The 24,042-nt window shown below is 37.1% G+C and overlaps 3 protein-coding genes across 4 annotated transcripts; 1 reads left to right on the top strand and 2 right to left on the bottom strand.

Moving 5' to 3' along the window:
* Nucleotides 1–4,518: 4,518 nt before the first annotated feature.
* LOC132623937 (BURP domain-containing protein 3-like) lies at nucleotides 4,519–6,952 on the top strand. The gene is made up of 3 exons (XM_060338753.1): nucleotides 4,519–4,696; nucleotides 4,955–5,066; nucleotides 5,887–6,952. The coding sequence occupies exons 1-3, from the start codon at nucleotides 4,658–4,660 to the stop codon at nucleotides 6,672–6,674; spliced, it is 939 nt and encodes a 312-aa protein (XP_060194736.1). The 5' UTR covers nucleotides 4,519–4,657; the 3' UTR covers nucleotides 6,675–6,952.
* A 3,273-nt stretch (nucleotides 6,953–10,225) lies between these two features.
* Nucleotides 10,226–13,230, bottom strand: LOC132625069 (uncharacterized). Its single transcript, XM_060339845.1, has 3 exons — nucleotides 13,104–13,230; nucleotides 12,203–12,414; nucleotides 10,226–10,595 (listed from the first exon to the last, which is right to left on the bottom strand). The coding sequence occupies exons 1-3, from the start codon at nucleotides 13,152–13,154 to the stop codon at nucleotides 10,541–10,543; spliced, it is 318 nt and encodes a 105-aa protein (XP_060195828.1). The 5' UTR covers nucleotides 13,155–13,230; the 3' UTR covers nucleotides 10,226–10,540.
* Nucleotides 13,231–14,864: 1,634 nt separating this feature from the next.
* On the bottom strand, nucleotides 14,865–22,915 carry LOC132625068 (uncharacterized). 2 transcript variants are annotated; one of them, XM_060339843.1, is made up of 11 exons: nucleotides 22,672–22,915; nucleotides 19,438–21,437; nucleotides 19,273–19,362; nucleotides 18,651–19,115; nucleotides 18,220–18,316; nucleotides 17,964–18,128; nucleotides 16,615–16,838; nucleotides 16,416–16,509; nucleotides 16,276–16,328; nucleotides 16,103–16,196; nucleotides 14,865–16,004 (listed from the first exon to the last, which is right to left on the bottom strand). In XM_060339843.1, exons 1-10 carry the CDS (start codon nucleotides 22,808–22,810, stop codon nucleotides 16,122–16,124), a joined length of 3,402 nt encoding a protein of 1,133 aa, XP_060195826.1. In that variant the 5' UTR covers nucleotides 22,811–22,915; the 3' UTR covers nucleotides 14,865–16,004; nucleotides 16,103–16,121. The 2 variants fall into 2 exon arrangements, with proteins under 2 accessions (XP_060195826.1, XP_060195827.1); XM_060339844.1 differs by having other exon boundaries at nucleotides 16,615–16,835.
* Nucleotides 22,916–24,042: the final 1,127 nt, after the last annotated feature.

The following is a 24,042-nucleotide window of genomic DNA, read 5'->3' as shown; positions in this document are numbered from 1 at the left end:
CCCATTAGCAGCATGCATGCTCTCATTAAAGAGTCATTGCCAGGACACCCTTGCTATTTTCTCCTTGTAAGACTCCAACACAAGAGGTCGGAGGTAGCTGGCCATCCCGACAGGCCTGGACAAAAATCTAGTGTCCTCAGGGACGATGATGGTAGCCGACCTCATCTTGTTCGGATCAGCGCTGGGAGCAGGAAAGACTTCCACAAGCTTCGACCTTGAACCATCAGGGTTTCACTCAGGGAACCGAGAAGGCCTCCTTGGCCTTTGAGGAATGGCAAGGTGGCCAAATTCGGAGTCCTCCGTCATCACAGAAGGAGTAGCTACATCCCCTTCTTCGGGGAACGTCTCTTCGAAATCTGCCTGCTCAAAGGAACGGGCAGGTGAAGGGGTGGTTCAGTTCGTCTGGCCCTTTTAGCCAGGGGATCCTTTTCCGAAGATGACTCATCCCCGACGATAACAGTCTCTGTCTCGGGCATAATGGCCCTTAACAGAGCAGGATATTGGAAAGCTTCAGCGATGGGGACTGAAAGGCCCTCGGAGGTGGCAAGTGCAGAAGGTTCAGTCAAACTGGCCATGCCTCTCTCCTCCAAAACACCGTCGAGAGATGGTTTCGCCTCGGCGGCAGCAGTAGTGGTGGCACTAGGCCCGACTTCAGCAGGCACAATATCGTCATCCAGCAAGTCTTTCATACCCCAAACTTGTGAAGGACCGCCTTCAGCCTTTGAACTTTTCTATCTTTTATGGCCCACCGAAGATGACTTCGGGGGCCTGGTAAACTTAGAGGCGCTCCTTTTCTTCTTTGCCACTTCAACAATGACCTGCGCTAAGTCCGACGGATCAAATACCGAACCTGGCACAGCAGAAGCAATTGTTCGTTCTGGCCTCGGGATTGATGAACCCTTCGATAAACCTGAAAAGGGCAATGTCAAGTTAGAAGATGAAGAAAACGAAGGAAAAACATAAATCGAGGCAGGGAAACTGCACAAACCATAATTCTTAGCCATCCATCTCTTGTCGAATAGCTCTTTCCAGGTACGCAACTGATGGGGATGTTGACTTATGATGCTCTCAATCCAGTCGAAGAAATTTTCTATCTCGTCCGGAACCCATCCTGCGGCTGAAATAAAGGAGAGTTAGATGTGAAATCGAAAGCATACGAAGTAAAAAGGTTCTATGATACTTACATTTATCGTTTCATCGCTCGGGGAATGGCATATACCTCTCCGGGACAATCTTCTCGATTTTGACCGCAACAAAGCGCTCCAACCACCTCGGTCCCTGTTCTCGTCAACACTGTAAATAATGGGGTATTTCCCGCTCTTATTAAGCTTTACAACCACGCCACGGAAAATCTGCAGGCTATAAAGCCGGATAAAATGGTGCAGGATAAAGGGAACTTTGACATGTCCGCCAAATAGTGGAGGCAAGTTACAGTCTGCCAGACGGACGGACCAATTTGTGCAAGAGACAAATTGTACGTCTTGCACATATCAAGAATAACCTCATCAATCGGAGGGTCGAGGCTGAACGTGAAGGGATAGGTGTACACCTTCGAATGCCCTTCCTTGAAATAGGTGATATTCTCACCTTCTCCCATGACTACAATCTCAGAAGGACGGGTTGTCCAGCCGCAATCCTTGCGAACTCGGTGAGGTCCTTCTCCTTGATTGAAGAGGGATATCGTCGGACATCATAGCCCCTGTCTGACTAATTCGCCGACTTCTTCGGGGGCGCTTCGACCACAAACTCAGTGTCGAAATGAAAGTTCGAAGGTAGAATTTCATAAGCCCGGGGTTCGTAATATTCAGATTGGTCGTTAAGCCCTGGGCTAGCGCCGACGTCGGCCGCCGGAGGAAGAAAAGCAGTCGGTGAGGCGCTTCTAGAAGAAGATCGGGAGTTCGTTGTCATTTTTGAATATTTGAAGATAATGTATGAAGATTTGAAGAAATTTATGAAGATTTGAAGGCTTTTGACGAAGATTTGAAGATTCCGATAGTGGGTTTAGACAGTTCAGATGAAGGGTAAAAGCGAGGCAAGAGTGGAGAACGAGGAGTAAATGATCAAGCTGTAAATAGTGAAAATGAAGGGAAACAGACTTTTATAGGGGGGGGAGTAATTATGGCGAAAATGCATCAATCAGAGAACCGAAGAGACGTCCAATCAGGAAGTTACACGTGTTCGAAATCAGCCAGACGTGATGTGAAAAGACATTTTGTTTTCCCGCCTATTTCGAAACTTACAAGAGAAGATACCGAGGTTATCATTCCACTTCCCATCACTCCGATAGAATTTGATTCGGAAAGTGTGGGGACTATCTGTATACGGTAAAAACTGCTATGATGAAATTGAGTCAGTCCAGTGAAAGGTCGGGGTAAATTGAGAACATGGATGTCGATTTGGAACACCGTTCCGGGTTCGATGATACGGAGTCAGCAAGGTCCGAGATGAGGTCAGTCCGGGAGCCGAGATGACGCCAGTTAGCCTCAACACGAGAAATCCGTGACAGGTCGGATTTCTCGCCACCAGGTCCGCCATCCGTTATGCTACGGCCGAGGAGACGCCAGTTAGCGTCAACACGAGAAATCCGCGACGGGCCGGATTTCTTGTTGCGAATCCCGCCATCTTGTACGTTCAGACTGTTGGCGTCGCCAGCTGCAGTAAATACATTTTCACCTTTTTACCTTATTGAGGGGAACATTAGGGTTTTACCTTGTAATATAAATAGGGGTAAGGCCTCATTAGTAAGAGGATTCTAATTTTTTGGCACACAAACTCTGTAACACTCATTGTTCAAAGTTATAAGCTATACACTTATTCAGTCCGGTTAAGAGGCAAGAGAGCATGGCATCGGACCAATTTCCCAACGCAATTATTCACAATACAAGCTATCATTCTCTCTGTTTATTATATTCGATTGATTGTTATTCCTTGTTTCATTACGTTAACAACTAATTAAATCACGTATTCTTTAAACCGCGTACAAATTCAACTGTTACCTTTTTAGGGGTAAACATCCCAACCCTCTCAAAAGGATAGTGTTTCACTTGTCATTAGAGCAGACATACATATTCCGCATACGACGCTTTAGGGGTGGGCGTTCGGTTTTTCGGTTCGGTTTTTCAAACTTCGGTTCGGTTTTTTCGGTTTCGGTTTTTTGAAAGTGGACACCGAACACCGAACCAAATTAGTTCGGTTCGGTTCGGTTTTTTGAAATTCGGTTCGGTTCGGTTTCGGTTTTTTAATTCGGTTTTTTTTTTTTTGCATGGGCCTAAAATGAGATATTTTCTGCTTGTAAAATGGACTTTTTTTTTAATTAAAAATGAGCTATTTTATTGTTTTTAAGTATATGCTTACCGATTCTATAATGCGAAGATGTAAGCTAGATCATGCAATACATAAAGAACGAAAATGTACACGACGGGGGAAAAGAGAAAAAGTCAGTAGAAGCTTAGGATCAACACCGAATATCTAATTAATTAAGCTTCTATTTCAGAACCAGTCCAAACCTTGCTCAATTGTTACACCATCCCTCTGTCGTTAATAAATAATTAACATAAAGGTACTATACATTTTAGAATCAGTAGTATCCTTGGAAAAGTATAACTAGAACTATTCATAGCAATTAGCAAACATAAATAAAGTATAACTAGAAGGGGTGCAGCAAACTGAGAAAACTGGAAATTGGAAAAGACATGAGCAATTAGCACTGTAGCAGCAGCACTGTTCGGTTAAACCGAAAAACCGGTGAACCGGAACCGAACACCGTACCGAAAAACCGAAAAACCGGTGAACCGGAACCAAACACCGTACCGAAAAACCAAAAAACCGAAACCGAAAAACCTAATTAATTCGGTTCGGTTCGGTTTTTCGGTTTTCGGTGTTTATGCCCACCCCTACGACGCTTGACCGCAACCAAATATGTAAGTTGAGAATACAAATTGTAAAATACAAGTGGTTCATTTATTCATATTTAAACTTAATGTGACTATTAGGGATATCCAAGCTTTCATTCAAAAGAAATTATGCAACCACCTTCTATGAATAGCAAGTTGCAACTTAGCCTCCAATTTAGGGAGGATGTCTAGTCAATTTTGTTTGATAAAGATTATCGATAACTAGTGACGGAGACAAAATTTGTATTAAGGGGATTCAAAATATAAGAGACAAACATATGAAGAAGTCAAGGAGATTTTATATGAACTCTATAATTCTATATCAACTAGATATATATATATATATATATAAGTAATTTTAACTTTATATATATAATGTAATTTTTGAGCTAAAGAGATTCGATGAACCCTTGCGGTACACTAACTCCGCTCATGCCAATAATTATCTAATTAATATTAATACTATTGATAGATGATGGACCTGCCACATTTAATTATATGGTCAATAGTTCTAGAGGAATTCAAGTTCAACACACTAGAGGGTTCAGCATAAGATAATATATAATATTTAGTTTCATGACCATTGATGTCAGGCTGTCAGCAATTCATTAATTGTTCTAATTAAGAGGAGCACAAATATCTAATTTCTGTTTTCACTAAGTGGATAGTAATCTATGCCTATAAATATAGTTTTGCGTTCTTGTTCATCCAAGCTTTTAGTTTTAGTCTTATATCTATTCTACAATCTATTATAGCCATAAAAAATGAAGTTGCAGGTGCTCTACTCGCTCACCATTTTTCTGGTGAGTGGTACTTTTATATGGTTTTTGTCCTATCTTTCACAATTTATTTCATTTTCGTCATCGTTTCATTCTGAAAAGTTTAAAGTCGAGTACTTTTAAAAGAGTACTATATATGAGCATATAAAATATCACAATTTATATGCTCATAGATAATACTACTCTTTGAAAAATGGAAGTATTCGAAAATGGAAAAGCTTATTATTGTTTAATCATGGGAGATACTGATAAAAAAAATTGTTTATTGTTTTATATATGTAGCTTGCTTTTATAGCAAGTACTCATGCAGCTATATCTCCGAAGGTTTATTGGAAAATAAAATTGCCTAACACTCAAATTCCCAAGGTGATCAAAGATTTCCTTCCCCAAGCAGGTTAGTCTTAATTCATCTCAATGGATATTGTTTTAGAGAGTTATTTCACTGTATCATAACATCTAAAAATTATATTGGAGAAAATGTTGTAATTTTACTGTTCAAATATTAAAGTTTTGCAATTTTATTATCATAGTGAATAAAGTTCAGTTATTTTTATGTAACAAAAGATATGAGATGTCCCCTCCGATAAAATTGGGACAAGAGACCTACGACTTTATTATTATAATGAACAAATTTCAGTTACTTTATCAAAAGTAGATTCATTAATTACTTTATCATTACAATGAAAAAAGTTAGCTAATTAATCATTGTTTACATGTTCAGTGAGAGAAAGCACAACATCTGTAACTTCCATTATTTGCGTCGTTTGACTTGTCTTCCAAATATGTATTAATGCATTTCTGACTTAATTATATTTACGCCAATTAGGTGTGTTTAAGCTACTTCCAGTATGGTCAAAAGTTTCTTAGACAAACTTCAAACTTCAACTGGCATACGTATTTAATTTTTTACAATTTTATGTTTAAAACAGAATAGCTTTATACCTGGATTATTACTCTGTTGCACTTTTTTATCTCTATACTATCCAACTTTACATATTTATTCATGAGAGTTTGTAATCCAATTTGAAACAACCGAAACTAACTACTCATATGACCGGTACACATATTGTTTCCAAGTTGTTTTTTGGCTAGTGAATGCCCATTTTGTTAGCTATCAAATTCGTTTTTCTTGAACACAAACAATCATTGTGGACACTTAATTTGGTCATTAATATTCAACCATTTGAAGAAAATTGATTGTTGTGTTACTACAGAGGATGAGACTCGCACAAAGAAGAAAGTATACTACGGTTTACACCAACATGGAGCCTGGATTTTCCATGCTGCTACTGATGAAGAGATTCGGGAGATAACAAATGAAAGCCCTACCCAGAGCGATCATCAAGATAATTTTCTTTACAAACCTTATTTCTTTGAAAAGGAATTGGAGAAAGGAAAAGTCATCAACTTTCCCTCTCTGAAAAATAAAAACGAAGCACCATTTTGGCCTCGCGAATTTGTGGAATCAATTCCCTTCTCGCCGGAAAAAATCCCTCAAATTCTAAACCATTTTTCTATAGATAGCAACTCAAAGGATGCTAAAACAATCGAGGAAACAGTCAAAGTTTGTGAAGAGCCAGCGATGAAAGGAGAGAAGAGAAAATGTGCAACTTCTTTAGAGTCTATGGTAGATTTCGGCATATTCATGCTTGGAACAAACAATATTCAGGTAGTTACAACAGAGGTACAAGGGGAAAATCAAATGGTGCAAAAATACACCATTAAAGAAGTTGAACTGATAGCTGATGGGACTAACATGATATGCCACAAACTTAATTACGCATATGCAGTGCATTTTTGCCATGGCGGACCAGGTACAAAGACATATGTGGTATCTATGATTGGTGCTGATAGAACAAAGGTTAAAGCAGTATCAATATGCCACAAAGATACATCTCTTTGGAATCCCAAAGGATTGCCTTTTGTAGTGCTTAAGGCTAAGCCCGGAGATCCCTCTATTTGTCATTTTCTTCAAGATGATCAAATCGTTTTTCTCCCTTAATTTGAAAAAGCCTAATAAGGGTATGTGTTAGTATGGTGTTTACATCAAACCAACAATTTAAATTTAGCAGTTTAGAAACTAAAGTTGAAGCGTTAAACGTGTGTATCAATTAAAAGACATGTCTCGCATTCATAAGTTTAGTATCGAGTACAGTGAGTGCACATAAATATGTACCTGGATTGCCCTTAAAGGATACTCCTGTTATACCCTTTCTGGTACTTTTTTTTTTCTGTAATGTTTTATCATAATAAATGGAAATGATTTCTGGCTTCAAGGTATTTTTTGTTTTGTATCCCATATGAGTCCATTTGATCAATAGCCTTGTGAACATTTTTTAAGGTAAAGCCGCGATCGAGCATGATGCAAAAGTTCGATGTTATCCCAATTCTAAATATTCACATAAATGTTATTAAATCATATGTTTCACTTTTAAATCTGTGTCGCAGAATCATAAGTCCCCGTTTAAACATAATTTAATATCATGATTTGAAATCGGTGATTTGAAACAAGTTGATTTGAAGTTGAAGTTTTATTTGGACATGCAATTTGAATTTTTTTAATTGTATTTTTCCTCATAAATATGAAAACCCCACAAATTTTGAAAACTATCAAAACTTTCTTAATTCTTATACAATCTTACCAGATAAGCACCATAGTTCATAACAAAGTTGATACGCAACTAGAAGGCATTTCTAAAATATATAACATCTAGTCATCAAACTTTAGTTCAATAAAAAAGAAAATTGAACATGAATCGTAGTGCTACTACTCTTTTATAATCCTCCCACGTAGTATTGACAATCTCTTGACGTCGAGCATGTATTTCTGATCAGATGACCGAGAAAACGAACCAACATTGTTACTTTGAGTCAAATTTTACATTTAAAAAATATATTAACCAACTTATTAATCTTTTTTATAGAATATAAACTTATGGGTCTAAGTCTTATATTTTTAAAAATTTGAAATCGTGATTTGGAATCCCAAATCCTACTTTTTGAATAATTTGAGATTTGAAATCATGGTATGAATTGTTGAAATTGAAATTTTGTGCAAATTTCATAAACAAAGGGTGAATTGAAATCATGATTCCAAATCGCAAATCCCGTTTGGACATGATTTCAAATCATAATTTGAAATCACGTTGATTTGAAGTTGAAATTTTATTCGGACATGCAATTTGGATTTCTTAAGTTATATTCTTTTCATAAACATGAAAACCCCACAATTTTTTAAAGCTATCAAAATTTCTCCAACTCTTATACAGTCTTACCAAATGTGCAAATCATAATTCATAAATAAGAAATCGGAATATCTTAAGGCGCTACATTAATAAGTTACATCTCCGTATTCTTTTCATAAACAAATGCTCACGGTTACATTTTATTACAAACTTTTACATACCCATAATTATATAAAGATCCACTTCCTAAAAATCAACAATAATAGTAGCTAGCTATTCTTTCAAATAATCAATGCACGTGGATCGTCCAATCTCCATGTCGAGCAGGAGTCTTGTTTTACAAAAAGGAATAATTACACTGTATGTTAATTAGGGTAACAATGCTATCAAAATTGACTCACCTTTTTAAATCTTACAAAAATGACTCACTCCCTCTTCCTCCTCCTCTCTCTCGCTCCCTCTCTGCCTCTTCTCTCTCGATCACCGAAAAATTCACACAATACTGGCAGTGGTGAGCGAGGTGGTGTGGCCGGCAAGGGCGGATTTAGTGTGCTATATGGGGTTTCTCGAGAACCCCCATACATTTGCGCGGTTTATGTATTTGTATTGAAAAATCTAGTAGATATATAACAAATACGAATTGGGAACCCATTAACAAAGTGTGATATTAGTTTAGTGGTAGAAAAACAACTTTTTAAGTTTTGTTCCTCTTGGTTAAGGGTTCGAATCCCCTTGGTCACCATGTATTAATTTTTTTGTTTTTTAACTTAGATGGATGGGAACCCTCAAACTTCAAATCCTAAGTCCGCCACGGGTGGCCGATGATTTTCGCCAGAGCTTCAGCGAGATCTCGTCGAGAAAGAGATAGAGATGAACCGAGAGGGAGAAAGACTGCTCGTCGGACGTCGTTGGAGTTCGTCGGAGAACAAAACTCCGGTGATGGCTGGTGATTGCTGCTACCAGGCGATGGCTGGTGATTGCTGCTAGTCGGTCGTTGATGGTGTTGGAGTTAGTTTATGTATAATACTGTATAAGAGGCGCATATACACCAATATACACACATCTTATACACTATTATATATTTTTATACACCTATATATATAACCAGGTAGGAAAAGTACTTGCTTGACCTTCAGAGGCTTCAGGGTCCACAGTTCCTCTTCTTGCATCTCTATGCTGCTTTTCTTGCTCAACTTCGAGTCCTCTGAAGTCTCTGAAATAAGGAGCTAAGTTGGAAGAGTATCGACGTTTTTTCAGAAAAGCTCGTGCGTGTATATAATTGGCATATATATGTCTTGTATAAAAGTGCAATTCTTATTCAAAATCAATCCAAATCTATATTTATACCCACTTATATAATGTTGTATAATTATGCATAAATATGTATAAATGTGTATAAGTTCATTTTTTCGTGCGCAATATTGTATAATTATATCTTTTAGTGTATATACATGCACATTATACAATTTTATACACCTATATACATAATGTATCTTTTGTTTATAAATGTATAAGATTGTATAAAAGTATTTTAGGGCTAAATATTTGCAATGTAAGCTTTGAGCTATATTTTTGCAATGTAAGTCAACGAATTGTACATTTCTGAAATTTTCCCTTCACAAAATATAATATGATGATTCTTTTTTTACAAAATATAAACTTATGGATCACATTTTATATTTAAGAAATTTTAAAATCATAATATGAAATTAAAATGAAATTTTGTGCTAATTCTATAAGCAAACGCTGATTTGAAATCAAAATATGAAACCATGCTTTCAAATAAAATGGCCAAACGCATAACAAGTGTCAGGGTACCAGTAGGGATCTAGTAGCTCAGTTGGTTAGCTATCTGAACTCTCACCTTATTGGTAAGGGTTTAGATCCCCACATTGTAATCCCCTTTTTCATTTTCCCTTTCCTTACCACCGATGTAATAAAAAAATAATTTAAAAAAAAAGTGTCAGCGTACCACTTCTCTCTCAAACACTATTTCGGTTATTTGTCCGAATTATTGAGTATAGCTTTCAAATATCATACAATATATACATATATGTGTGCGTGTGTGTTACGTTGTTCAAATAAGAAAAATAATTAAGATAACGTAATTGAAAATAAGAAAATGATTTAGATAACGTAATTGAAATCTCAATTAATTTTGAAGTACTCAATATTAACTTTCTACATTTTAGTACAAAAAAATTATTGATTCCAAATCCCAAATATTAGAAGAAATAATGTGAAAGGTATTAAAGTTATATTACATGACTAAAATATAAAAAAATTATATATTGTAAAATTCTGATTGATTTTAGAGTCCTAATATTATCACTTCCTACGTAATTCAAATAAGATTAATAGCCCAAGATCCAATTAATCTCATCTTTTATAGATATAAAACAAATACTTAAATTACAATTTTATCCAATATAAAATCTATTTTTAAAAGGTAAAAAAAATCTCAACATTTCATGACCTAATAAAGCTCAATAACAAAAGTCCACAGACCACCCAATCGACACAAACTAGTAAAATTTCCTTCTTCAGGACTCCATAATAACAGCAACGATTGTTCTTAAACTATTAGGAGTACAAATTGCGGCAGTTAAGAAATTACATCCTTCCAAATAATAATTAGTTAATCCTTGGGCATACCAAGAAGTTATAAAGGATGTACCAGTGATTACAATTCCATGCAGCGAAATGCGCATAAGGAAAGAGCAATAGATTGGACCAGCCTACACAAACAAAACACTACCTATGTAACAACTAACAAATCATCCAAAATATTAAATAAATCATTTTCGCGTCGCTTCGTGTTTTAATAATAGCATACCGATATATATAAACAGATATAGATACTAAGTGATGAGATAAACAACAGTTTTATTTTTGTACTAAACACATTTCTAACTAACGACAAATGCATCAAAATCGCTGACGCTGCTAATGGTAAAACAGAAGACCCAAAAGTCCCACCACTGAAGGTTACGGATTTTTCGAAGAAGCCTAGAAAGTAGAAAAACTTTAAGAGAGTACACCAAACAAACCAACAGCAAAATTATTAAGACTTTAAAAAAAAAAAAAAAAAAAAACACCATGTTCGAATATGCAAGTAAAATCTGCATTAGGAGATGGTCGAAGCATTTGAAGAGACATATACTGAAACATCTTATAAGCCAAAAAAAAAAAAATTGGGGTAACCCAGCTTATTTTTTTGACTTATAAGCTAAGCCAAACGAGCCCAATTAATTTTTTGGGCTTATTTTAAGCACAAAATGACTTTAAGCTAGTCAGTCAAACACTCAAAAAAGCTAGGGCAATTGCTTTCTTTTGGGGTGGTCTTTAAATTTTACCCCTCATATTTGAAATCTTTAAATTTTGCCCTTCAGCTAAAACCCATAGGTTTCAGGTTCGAACCCCCACTCAGTCAAAAATTTTTAAAAAAATCGCAAAGCAGAATTTAAATTTCGCTATGCCCCCACCGGCATACACTTGTTAAGGAATTACCAAGTTATGCCGGACATGACATACTTATTCCTTATGGGCAGACTTGGCATAAGTATGCCGGGTCCGGCATAACTTTAGTAATTCCTTCACAAGTTTATGCCGGATCCGGCATACTTATGGGCAAACTTTTAGTTAAGCCTTAACTAAAAGTCTTTTCCTAGTTATGCCTTATGGGGCAAACTTTTAGTTAAGGCATAACTAAAAGTATGCTCATAAGACATAATTTTTTCTTAAGACATAGACTTTGTCTTATAAGACAAATTTTTAATTATGCCTTAAGGAAAAGTTCCTCCTTATGGGCATACTTTTAGTTATGCCTTATGGGGCATACTTTTAGTTGTGCCTTAACTAAAAGTCTGCCCCATAAGACATAACTAGAAAAAGACTTAACTAAAAGTTTGCCCATAAGTATGCCCCCACCGGCATAAACTTGTTAAGGAATTATCAAAGTTATGCCGGACCCGGCATACTTATGCCAAGTCTGCCCATAAGGCATGAGTATGCCGGATCCGGCATAACTTTGATAATTCCTTAACAAGTGTATGCCGGACCCGGCATACACGCGACCCAAATCTTGCCTTGCAATTTTTTTTTAATTTATTCTTGAGCGGAGGTTCGAACCCAGAACCTCATGATTTCTGCGTGAACACTCAGGGTTGCAACGCGAAGGGCAAAAATTAAAGACCAGCAATATGAGGGGCATAATTTAAAGATCACAAATATGAGGGGTAAAATTTAAAGACCACCCCAAAAGAAGGGCAATCCGTGCAAAAAAAATGAAAAAGCTAAAAACAGCTTCTAAGCAACTTATAAGCCAATCCAAACGGGCTCTTACTTTAACGCTTTCTGCAGTAACCATGGGGAGGTCGTCATTTTTAAAGAAACAGAGCTGCACGAATCAGCTATCTTACTTCTAATATTCCACTTCAAGCAAATAATTAAGAATGGCACAAACACAAAACCAGCGAATTCCACAAGCCTGATCTGCACGTGCTCCATAAATGTATCGTACTTCTGACATCTTAATCTCTTACGAAGAAAAAACCACTGAAATGAAGTAATCGAGAGCTCAGAGATAACACGCTCAATGTGATGTCTACAGTTTTTAACTCACTTTAGCAGTGTACTAAAATTGAATCCACATGCAGTTAGATTACAAGAATGCAGAAAAGAATTACTTACAACCAATAACAAACCTCAGTTATCGGTTTATCTAATAAATATCCTACGTATGCATCAACCAAAAAGAGAGTAAATAGAAGATGCAAGACTGGACCACTTAGATTGAATTGGAAAATCACCTGCCATTTCATGGAAACGATGAACACAATCTCACCTAACGTAAGACTCGAAAAAGAGAGGTACGAACAAAACTGGACCATCAGAGCCGAAAAATCTTCACCCAACTCACAGACAACATCTATCAATCACATCTGAAACTAATCATGTAAAGGAGACAGACACCAAGTAAAAGATCTACTCCCATTATAGCAAACAAAAAGGTATAGAGATATAATCTGGAACCACCTCTACTGCAGCAAACATGAACTTTGAAAAGATGGTATATGTAACAGAAGATGAGAACATCCATGCCCATTCCTATATTAGTAGCTAAATGACCAGGTTTAATGCAGTGGAGTAATTAATATCATTGCAACAGAGAGCATAAACTCTAAAATTTCCAGTCCATAATAGAGATGCAATAATTGTTAGCTTTACTGTACTAAAGAACCCACCATGATGCATACCACATCAGCAGAATGGATCTCGAACTGGAAACTGTTCATATTTATCAAAAGAAGAAGAGTGGAGGAACAGAGAGAGCAGCACCAAAAGCTCCAAAGGCTCACATCATGGTACCAAATTTTCCTGCACTTCGAAACAGATGGTGATCTTAACCTAGATTTATTACTTCCCACCACAAAGCAACCAAAAAAGAATTAAAAAAAGGAGATAACACATAAGTATCTCCCTAAAACGCGTCCCTGACTTCCAATTACACACTTTTAGTTTGAGGGGGGTCTTAGTAGCCCCTGAACTAGTTCGACACCTTGCACTTTTTGTGTTTGCACAAAATTAGGAGCGCAGGAGAAGCCCCAAGATTATGTATTCTACCATTTCTTTCATTAATCTTTTTAGCTCTTTTACTTTTCGTTCTTTTTCTTTTCTTTGTTACTATTTCTTCACTTTTCATCTTCTCCCTACCACATCCTCCACCACTCCTCCCTTTTCTTCCTTACTCTTTTTTTTATTATTATTTCTCTTTCTTCGTGTTTTGCTAAATCAAAACGACCTCCTCCGCCACTTCCACCACCTCCTTTTTTCCTCTCATTTTCTTTTCTTGTTCTCTTTCTTCCTTTTTGACGGTTCAGTTTCTTTGGCAAGGACCACTCTCCAACGATTTTGATTTTCAGATTTTGTGCAAAGGATATTTGGTGGCCCAATTATAGTTTTTATAGTGGGGGTTTGGTGGTGGCTGATTTGAGAAGAAGATGAGGGCGATTTAGTGGTAGTTTGTATTTTCAGCTATTGTGAAGTGGTGGTTTGGTTTGAGGAGAAGATGCGGTGAAGATGGTGGAATAAAAATTGAAAAGAATAATAAGAACAGTACTAGGACAGAAAAGAAAAATTATGTGGCAAAACATGATTGGTATGTGACAAACACTGCCTTTGTTAAAACTGCAGTTGGTCGCAAAAGGTGGTATTAAAACCACTTCGAACTAGTTCAGTAGGGTACTAGGAACTTCGCAAACTTAAGCTGTGTAATTGGAAAAAGTAGGACAAGTTTGAAGGGATCCGTATGTATTAACCCAAAGAAAGGTGGATTTCCATATATCAATATGTTACCACCGACCCAAACCCATTTCTCATTATTTGTCAGCTAAACAAACACGCAATTGATTAACAAGGAAAATACTATGTGTGATTATGGATCATACAGAAAAAATAATAGGCTTCCAAGCTGGGGCATATCTAGGTAGTACACTAAGGGGTTGTTACCATGCAAGGATTATTAAAACAAAGATCAATAATCTGATCATAACGCGGGGATTAGTAATGTCAGATGATTTTAATGCATAGATTGTATAATTGCAAGATTTATTTCTTGTTGAATGTTTAGCTTGATATATTACATATTAGTATACAATGTATAACTTAAAATATTTGTTTGGTTTTTAGACAAAATAAAAGATTTTTACTATTATGAGGTGTTTGGTCATTTCAGCATTACTAATACATGCATTCTTATTCCACATTCTATCCAGCATAAAATAATACCTAGATTCTCACATAACTTATGCAGGTATTGTTTATGAGTAAAACAAAAAGGATCAACCAAACATCGTATTAATTAGTGTTGATCTCTATGTGGAGATTAAATCTCCTCGATTTCCAAATAAACATTATATAAACTTAGGTTGATTTCTATGTGGAAATTATATCTCCTAGAAACCAAACGAAACGGCCCCCAAGGCTACATAAATTGTTGTCAACAATTGAAAAGAAAAAGCCAAACCTCAAAATTCTCTATATTGGGAGCTATGAGTTTCCATCATCAAGCTTGAACAGGGACATTCATCCATTTAGTACAACAGAATTCTATAGGACCAACCATCAGGGCCTAATATTGATGGTAATACACCTTTTTTTCACCATCAGAAAAAGGAAAAAAGAATTTCTACTAAGCCAACCAAGCGCTCTATTCTTTGACGCTTCAAAGTAAAACTCTTAACACTTTATTCAAACTTGGAGAAACCTGATGATATAATATAAAAGCTTAGGTGGCTCTCTAGATACACCAGATTCATCAGTACTGTAAAATGGCCTATAACCACATCATATTTCCGTTACAGAGCAACCATGAGAATACATTGAGCCAAAGGCGATCCCACAAGACAATATAGTAGACAAAGTCACTCATAATGCATCACAATGATGAGGCAAATCTCTTCAAGATAATACATCACAGCAATTTGCAAATACTGTTCATAATTGAAACCAAATGCTACTCTTCTTCTCTTGAAAGACTGAAATATCTCGATGACTATCACTGCTCCATTGACGAATTTTACAAGAGTCTAGCTTAAGAGAATCTTTTCCTTAACAGTAGTGCTGAATTTTTGAACCTACATACAAAATCCCACAAATGCCATCAAGGTAATATCCCCAATATCATTATTTTGAAAGACTCTGCAAATTTGTCTCTCTATGTGTGTGAATGTTGACCACTAAGTAACACCCATATATGAATCTTTCACAACGAAGGTCTTAACACATGTAACTATTCTCGCAAAAACAAACGCTTGTAGGAAAGTTGACTTATCTTAATAGTTATATCCACTTCCCCATAACGCTGCTTCTATCTAGAGCAGAAGAAGCTCGTAACTAGTCAAGCTCCCTCTAACAGACATAGTAACGTATCCGGATTGATGCCCCAAAAAACAGGCAGAGTCTAACCTAAGAAAGATTGAACTTTGGACAGCCGAAAGCGAGAATTACAGTGGGGGGAAAAAGAACAGAGATAAACATTAGATGATAGGGGAATAAGTTAAAAGACTGATTCTCTTTCCTTTTTGTGCAGCACCAGAAAAATCCCATTCCATTGTCAAGAAGAACATTCTACCATCTTAAGACACCTGAAATAGTTTTGTAACAGAAAACTTAGTGAGACTAACAATATGAGGTAAGGTAAGTATTTATAAAGAACAATAAAGCATCCCATTATCCAACTTACCAGATGCTCATCAAGACTACTAATAACCACGTCCATAACCACGCCCATGTGGACGACCACCTCCATAGAAAGATGGATATGGGCCTCTGCCATACTGCAAGATTACAAAGAAAGGAATATCACAACTAGGGTTGCATAACACTAAGAAACATGAATTGAAACATGATACTCACATCAGAGCCATAATAATCACGTGTGTAGTGATCTCCACCGGGAGGAAAATTATCTAACATAGAAGAGAGTTAAATACATAAATAATAATGGATCTAACAAACAAGCAGCCCAAGACAAAAACTGCAGATAAACCCCATACCTCTACTATAACGATCCCCATGAAGAGAACTTGCAGAATCTGAATGATCAAACCGAGGACGTCTGCTAGGCCCCAAGTAATCCAGATTCGGGTCCTAGAAAGTAAGAGGGTCAATTGTAATCTATTACTGTCACTCATCTAATGCTCCTTGGCCTAGGATGATAACAGGGAAAAGAGCAACAGAGAAATTCCAGCTTACTGTCATAGAGAAGGGCCTCTTTAACCCATGGCCAGCGTTATCATGGTAGTAACGGTCCTCGAAGTGCCTATCCATGAATGGGCTGTTCGGTCCTTCAATAGGAAATTGTTGTCTCCTAAAGAAGGCATCATTTGCATTGCCTCTATCTCCATGCCTCATTCTATCAACATACATTGGACCACCAGGTACTGGATAAGCACAACTGAAATTCCACCTCCCGCCTGCTAAATTAGTAAGATAAGTTACTGAGATCTTTTTTGTGAAAATATAATGATATGATTGATAATAAGAAGTAGCCATGAAAAGGGAGAAGTGTGATGTACTTGGAAAATAGATGAGAAGAGCTAAGCAGAGATTACTAAGATCTACGATTATCTTAAACTCAAGCATATCAGAAGATTTAGAACTTGATCTATTCTATGTAGGTAACATATGCTATTATGAAAGTAGAAACGAAAGTAAAAAGTTGAAAGACCAAAATTCCAACATAAAGTTGAGCTATCTTTTGCCCTTCAATTAGACTACTTTTACAACATTTTTGAACAAAACTGTAAATTAAAAAGTTAGTCTTGAAATATTCAATTGATAATTCATTAATGTTTTGAGAATTTATTCCGGAGCATGAATCCACCTATATGCTTTACCAGGTTAACTTCAAGTTTCACAAAAACCATATCCCATCATCTCAAATTTCAACATTGGCTTTTTAGAAGATATTTAGGTAAGATTTTGGCTTAAAAAATATATTTGAATCGGAAGTACAAAATGTAAGATTATGGTAATTTGGATGTATAAAATTATGGTGATTTAAATATTGAAGGCGTGTAGAGATAGCGAAACTGGCTATGAAATTATTCTAATGTATTATAGTTCAAGCATAAGAGTCTCACCAAAAGCTGCAATAATAAGGAATTGTATGGCACCAAAGGAAGCACTAGTATTACAACCTTATAATTTAATTTCTTCATATCAAATATATTCATCTAATTAATCTCCAAAAAAGGAAAAAAAAAATAATAAGAAGACAATTGAATAACTTCGATAGTGGGAGGCACAGCCATAAATTACAATAAGACATCCAGGGTAAAGATAGAAATGATAGCGAGGCATTTGAGGACTTCTATGGGGCAGGATTTGTTCCTTTATTGAGATACCTAAGTAGTATCAACATTCCTTACTTTCAGGAACTTATACTTTTTCCTTTGACATTTTATTTTATAACTCAAATATAGTGTGTAATAATATTTCTGTGATTCTTTTAATTGTGTACTCATAGATATGGGGTACACGCACAAAGTGACGTGATTTTCATTTTAATAAAGATGAACAAAGTTTGTTATTTTCATTACCTCGTCCAAAGTTTGACCTTCCACGGAAAGGAGGATAAGGGCTACCAAACTTGTGTTCAGCAAAGCCCATTCTACCGCCATGACCAGGTCCACGAGGGTTAAAGCCCCTACCACGCGGAATACTAGCTCTACCAAAAGTATGTCCTCCCCGCGGAGAGCCCCTTCCTGAAAGCAAGGTCCATACTGCAGTTAGGTCATGCACAAAGGAAACTTTCTTGAACAGCTTATAGAGAAATATAGAATTTAATAGAGTTACCCAGGGGACCCTGGCTAATTCGGAACCCTCCAGATATTCCACCTTTCACGGCCTGAGTTTTTGGTTGAGGATTTGAAAGTCTGGCTCGCACTTTTGCCTAACAGCACAAAGTGAAAAAGTAATAGAACAAAAGTGTGAGCATTCACCAATCCACAAAGCCATAACACCAAAATCGTTGCTAATGTGAGAAAGGTTTTTGCATGTTTATCTCATATACACACTACTGAATAGCAACAGTCCCTCATCAACTTATAGCCCTTCCACAAGGACCACCATCCACTCAAAGAGCAAAATATATGTTAGTAAGATACCCATTAGGTTATATATAGAAGTTCATCAACATACACAAACCGGAAGCATTCTGTATATTCTGAAGCTTTAGAGTATGGCATCAGCACAAAACACTTAAAACAACATAAAGTCAAGAGTACCTTCAAATTCCCATCACCCAGCTCTGTGTTATTAACGCCCTCAATGCAAGCAACAGCAGCTTCATGTGTGCCGAAATCAACAAATCCAAAATCCTTCCGCTTTGCCCTTGACATATTCCTGGCTAGCGTGATTCTTGCAATCTCCCCAAAACATTTAAACTTCTCACGGACGCGATCTTCATCCCAATAAGGAGGGAGTCCATCAATAAATACTGACTTCACTTGAGCCATTACCTCTGGATCTGGATCACGTAAAGGTTCAGCAAAAGCTATTTTGGCAGTCCTCTCAGAGTGACCAAAAACAACATCAGGCCTTTGAAGTCTTTTGTAAGCCGTCATGGCATCGTTGTGACAAGAGAACTCAAGAAACGCGAAGCCACGACTCAAACCTTCACGTTTCGGATCGGCCACTAGATTAACGTTTTCAACACCTTCTACACCATAATCTTTCAGCTTCTGTCTCACCTGCCATAGCCACAGATCATAGTTAACAAGAGATACTTAATAACCCAATTGAGCACATTGAATATTAACAATCCTGCAGAAACCAATTCCTGCACTGTTGAAGTTAAACAGAGTTATCCTGAAACATGATTCAGCAGATATTAGTTATATCACTTACAGCTTCCTTTGTCCATGTGTTGCAAATGTTTCCTAAGAATAAGGTATCATTGTCCTCACTTGGAGCAGTCCCGCATCGCTTTCCCCGTATCTGATGTCAAAAGGATAATTTAGAATTATAATGCAATTCCAAATATATACAAATATGAATTGGAAAAGATCATACAACTGGATTTCTCATTTCAGCCAAAGCACGGCTAACTTGCTCCTTAGTTGCAAACTTCACGAAGGCATATCCTTTATTCTTGTTTGTTGACAACTCTCTGTGCATTCGAACATCAATTACCTCCCCAACATGCTGGAACACCCTTTTCAGATCCTCCTCCACAGCATCACGGTCTAACCCACCAACAAATACTTCCAGCTCTTTCCTCTTTTTTCGTTCCTTTGCAAGAGCATTCAATTGAGCACGCTCATCTTCCAATGTCTCAGCTTCTTCACAGTGCTCAGATACATCATCTTCCCCAAATTCTTCATCATTCTCTTGATCAGCAAAAGCCTCTATTTTATCTTCACCAGTTTCGTCAAGAGAAATATCCTTTCCTTTCATCTTCCTATCTGTATCTTCCTCCATTCTATCTTCTGCAGACTCTGCCTTTAAATTATCCCCTGTAGGAGTTAAACCATCGTCCTTTTCTCCCCTCAACTCCAATCCTTCTTTTCCTTTAATAGATCCTTCACCCTCCTGAGATTTCAGTTCTGTAATAACAAGTTCCTGATTGTCTGAAGATTTCATATCCTCAATAATAGGCTCCTGAGATTTGACATTTGTAACAGTAGGTCCCTGATTTTCTGAACTTCTCACATCGTGGTCAATTTCTTCTGCCAATCTCACATCATTGACAACAGTTACTTCATCTAGAGACACTGAAGTATTTTTAGCTGGTTCCTCCTGTGAATTAACTGCCTGATCCTCCTTGTTTCTACTTTGATCTTCCATCACGGAATCACCAACATTTTTAGCTGTGGCCACTAAATTGTTTGAACATTCTTTGATTTCCTCATTTGTCTCATCCATGGGTGTTGGTCCTGCATCATTTAAGTCCTCTGCATCTTTCTCCTTAACAGGAGCTTCCTTTGAATACTCTGTGTCTTCCCCCATGACAGGATTTTCCTTTGAGTTTTCTTCATCTTCCTCCTTGATAGGATCTTCCTTTGAGTCCTCCGCATATTCCTCCATTAAAGGACTTTCCTTTGAGTCCTCTACATCTTTCTCCTTCACGGCATCTTCCTTTGAACCCTCTGCATCTTCCTCCTCCACAGGATATTCCTTTGAGTCCTCTGCATCTTCCCCCATGATAACATATTCCTTCGACTCCTCTGCATCTTTCTCCTTTATGGCATCTTCTTTTGAGTCCTCTGCATCTTCCTCCTTGACAATATCTTCCTTTAAGTCCTCTGCATCTTTATCCTTAGCACAATCTTCCTCTGGGTCCTGTAGATCTTTCTTGTCGACAGGATCTTCCTTTGGATCCTTTGCATCTTCCTCCCTGACAGGAACTTCCTTTGAGTCCTCTGCATCTTCCCCAATGACAACATCTTCCTTTGCCTCCTCTGCATCTTTCTCCTTGACGCGAGCTTCCTTTGAGTCCTCTGCATCTTCCCCCATGAGAATATCTTCCTTTAAGTCCTCCATATCTTTCTCCTTCACTGCATCTTCCCCCATGAGAATATCTTCCTTTAAGTCCTCCGTATCTTTCTCCTTCACTGCATCTTCCTTTGGGCCCTGTAAATCTTTCTCCTTGAGAGGATCTTCCTTTGAGTCCTCTGCATTTCCCTCCTTCACGTCAACTTCCTTTGAGTCCTCTGTCTCTTCCTCCTTGGTAGATTCCTTTGATTCCTGTACATCTCTCTCCTTCACATGATCTTCCTTCGAGTCCTCTGTCTCTCCATCCTTGACACATTCCGTTGATTCTGCTGCATCTATCTCTTTGACATGATCTTCCTTTGAATCTTCTCCATCCTTCTCTTCGACAGGATCTTCAAGCATTCCCGTTCCAGCACCTTCTGATATAGGTGTTTTATCCGAAGTAGTTTTAGAAGAAGCAAGACTTTTCTTTACCACCTTCCTCGCAACCCTTCGAGCAGTTTTCCTACCTGACGCGGGTTTTGCTACTGGTGTTGACTGAGCAGCCCCATCTGCATCTGAAGCTTTTGCTTCTTCAACTGCATGAAAAAAGATAGAAAACATGATAACATTCTTTGATAAATAGAGAACATGATAACTAATCACGTATCTGTCAAACTTTAAAATTGCTGATAAGCTGAAAAATCATAAGTTGGGGGTGACTTCACGCATAGCTTATATGCACTTAGCTTATAAGCACTTTGGGTGTATACCAGATGCGTAGATAAGTTAAAAACTGTTTATAAGCTAGTTTGACCAACTCTATAGGTTTGCCCGAACACCCTCTAAGCCGTTGTTTATGTTGAATCAGGTACAGTTTGTAAAGTCGAAAGGCAAAAAGGCCTCTCTAATATCCAATGAACAAATCCAACAAACTGGAATGTGAAAAGGTCGCGACTTGGAACTAAAAAATAATCATCTTTTTACTTTGTAATGAAGATGGCAACAGGCAAGCTATTATCTTTTCTACAAATCTGCGGCCCCCACAGATATTGTTAGTTCCAAATCACGACCTATTCTCATTTCTTGAAGGAGGTAATGACTTGCTAAGATTACAATATCACATTCCAACAGGCAAGCTATTAACCTTTCTATATCTGTGGGCCCAACCCACAAACCAAAAAAAAAAAAAAAAGCTTATCGAAGCAATAGAACAAAAACAGCAACAACAACACCATACCCAGTGTAATCCCACAAGTGGGGTCTGGGGAGGTGGCGTGTACGCAGACCTTACCCCTACTTTAGAAGGTAGAGAGGTTGTTTCCAATAGACCCTCGGCTCAAGTAAAAGCTTTCAAAGTAAATAGAAAAAAGAAACCAACATGACAGGGCATACTAAAAAGAGGACATTTGAAGAAGTACAACGACCAACAAAAACCCAATAGATACCCCAAAACCTAATCCACCATGCTTTTGAAGCATAAAGATTAAGCAGTAAAGGGCAAATAACCACAACCAAACAACATGCAAGGCCAACAAAGAACGAGTTCAGATATACATCAAGTATCATCTACGTCAATTACTCTATATTCCAGCAAATTCTTCCAGTACTGGTACATAATTACCCTAAATTTTCACATTTATTCGATGCTCACATAATCCCCCCAACCCCAACAAAAGATACTAGGTAATTTCTTCTCATCTATCCTAGCCTTGGTGGACAGAATTATCTGGTAAGGAGCAGGTATCCCGTGAAATTTAAAAACAAAAAAAAAGAGGAAGCAGGAAGAATAAAATAAAAGAAATAAAAAAGGTGTTTGGAGTTGTGAAGCACCTGCGGGTGATGTTTTGGATCCAAGGGTCTTAGATTTCTTAGCCCTAGAGGGAGGAGTACGCTTAGGCTCGGCAACCACCGGCTCGGCAGGGATTTGATTTTTCCCGGCAGACCTCTTTTCGGCACTTCGAGTTCTCATTATTCAATAATTGTTGATTGATGGGTTCAAAGTTGGATTTGGGAAACAATTGAGGACTCAATATAAAGTTGTGAGCTTTGATAATGCGACGGGCAGGCAATGTACAAGGACACGAATACCCGTGCGGACGGAAATGCTACTTTACTTAAATTGTTTTATTTTTAGTTTCTTAATCATCGGTTATTCCGAATAGGGGTGTTCATGGTTCGGTTTGGGTCGGTTATTAGTTAAAATCATAACCAAACTAATTTAGTCGGTTTTTAAATGGCTAAAACCATAACCAAACCAAGTAAAATAATAACCACCGGTTTGGTTATTGTCGGTTTGGTTCGGTTTTTCGGTTTATGACTAGCCGTGACAATTCAAATATTCTCTCTCTACGTTCTTCAAATTTCTTATGAAGCTCTTTTTTCCTCACGGCCCACAAGGGTGAACTTTGCTGCATATTGAGGGAAAGACACGCTGTTGGTAAATCAGGTGGACCAAACTTGCAACGCACTTTAGATTCAAAAGAACAAGTCAAACAGAGGTTTCAAAATACAAACAACTCTTATGCTTACGACTTATTAGAGTTGGGCTTGGATTGTTGGACATATTCTTTTAAGACATGGGCCTTAAAAATAAGTAGACCAAAATTAAATTAATAATTAAAAGGTATAAAATATCTTTAATTATTTATGAAAAGCTAATATTATACATATAAATAATTATAAATTTTATGTATATAATTATCGGTTTGGTTCGGTTATTTATTCGGTTATTTTTTACTATAACCATAACCAAACCAAATATCATCGGTTTTTCAAATTTAAAACCAAACCAAACCAAATGTCGGTTATTTTATTCGGTTTGGTTAAATTTTCGGTTTGATTTTGGTTTTAACGAAAACTGTGAACAGCCCTAATTCCAAACTCACTTTGCCCCACTAGCTGCGGGACTTATAGCCTGTTTGGATGGACTTAAAAAAAAGCAGCTTATAAGCAAAAAAAAAAAAAAAAAAAAAAAAAACTGATAGCTTAATTTATTATTTGGCTTATAAGCTATTTTTAGCTTATAAGCTGTTTTAGATAAGTTAAGCCAAATGGGCTCAATTATTTTTTGGGGCTTATTTGAAGCACAAAATGGCTTTAAGATGGCCAGTCAAATACTTAAAAAAAATGAAAACAGCTTATAAGCTGTTTTAGCAACTTATAAGCCAATCCAAACGGGCTCTAGGTGTGTGTGTTTGGTAT

The sequence above is a fragment of the Lycium barbarum genome, chromosome 12 (assembly GCF_019175385.1).
Source record: "Lycium barbarum isolate Lr01 chromosome 12, ASM1917538v2, whole genome shotgun sequence".
NCBI lineage: Eukaryota > Viridiplantae > Streptophyta > Magnoliopsida > Solanales > Solanaceae > Lycium > Lycium barbarum.
Note: the sequence above shows the minus strand (reverse complement) of the source record. Positions and strands in the feature narration are given on the sequence as shown.

Coding starts and splice junctions, on each gene's coding strand:
- LOC132623937 (XM_060338753.1), top strand. CDS start 4,658: ATGAAGTTGCAGGTGCTCTACTCGCTCACCATTTTTCTG. Junction 4,697..4,954: donor ACTCGCTCACCATTTTTCTG/GTGAGTGGTACT, acceptor TTATATATGTAG/CTTGCTTTTATAGCAAGTAC. Junction 5,067..5,886: donor AGATTTCCTTCCCCAAGCAG/GTTAGTCTTAAT, acceptor GTGTTACTACAG/AGGATGAGACTCGCACAAAG.
- LOC132625069 (XM_060339845.1), bottom strand. CDS start 13,154: ATGAACAGTTTCCAGTTCGAGATCCATTCTGCTGATGTGGTATGCATC. Junction 12,415..13,103: donor CTGATGTGGTATGCATCATG/GTGGGTTCTTTA, acceptor ACTTCATTTCAG/TGGTTTTTTCTTCGTAAGAG. Junction 10,596..12,202: donor TTACTGCAGAAAGCGTTAAA/GTAAGAGCCCGT, acceptor TTGTTTGTGTAG/GCTGGTCCAATCTATTGCTC.
- LOC132625068 (XM_060339843.1), bottom strand. CDS start 22,810: ATGAGAACTCGAAGTGCCGAAAAGAGGTCTGCCGGGAAAAATCAAATC. Junction 18,129..18,219: donor AATTAGCCAGGGTCCCCTGG/GTAACTCTATTA, acceptor CCTTGCTTTCAG/GAAGGGGCTCTCCGCGGGGA. Junction 16,510..16,614: donor AGAGGCCCTTCTCTATGACA/GTAAGCTGGAAT, acceptor CTTACTTTCTAG/GACCCGAATCTGGATTACTT.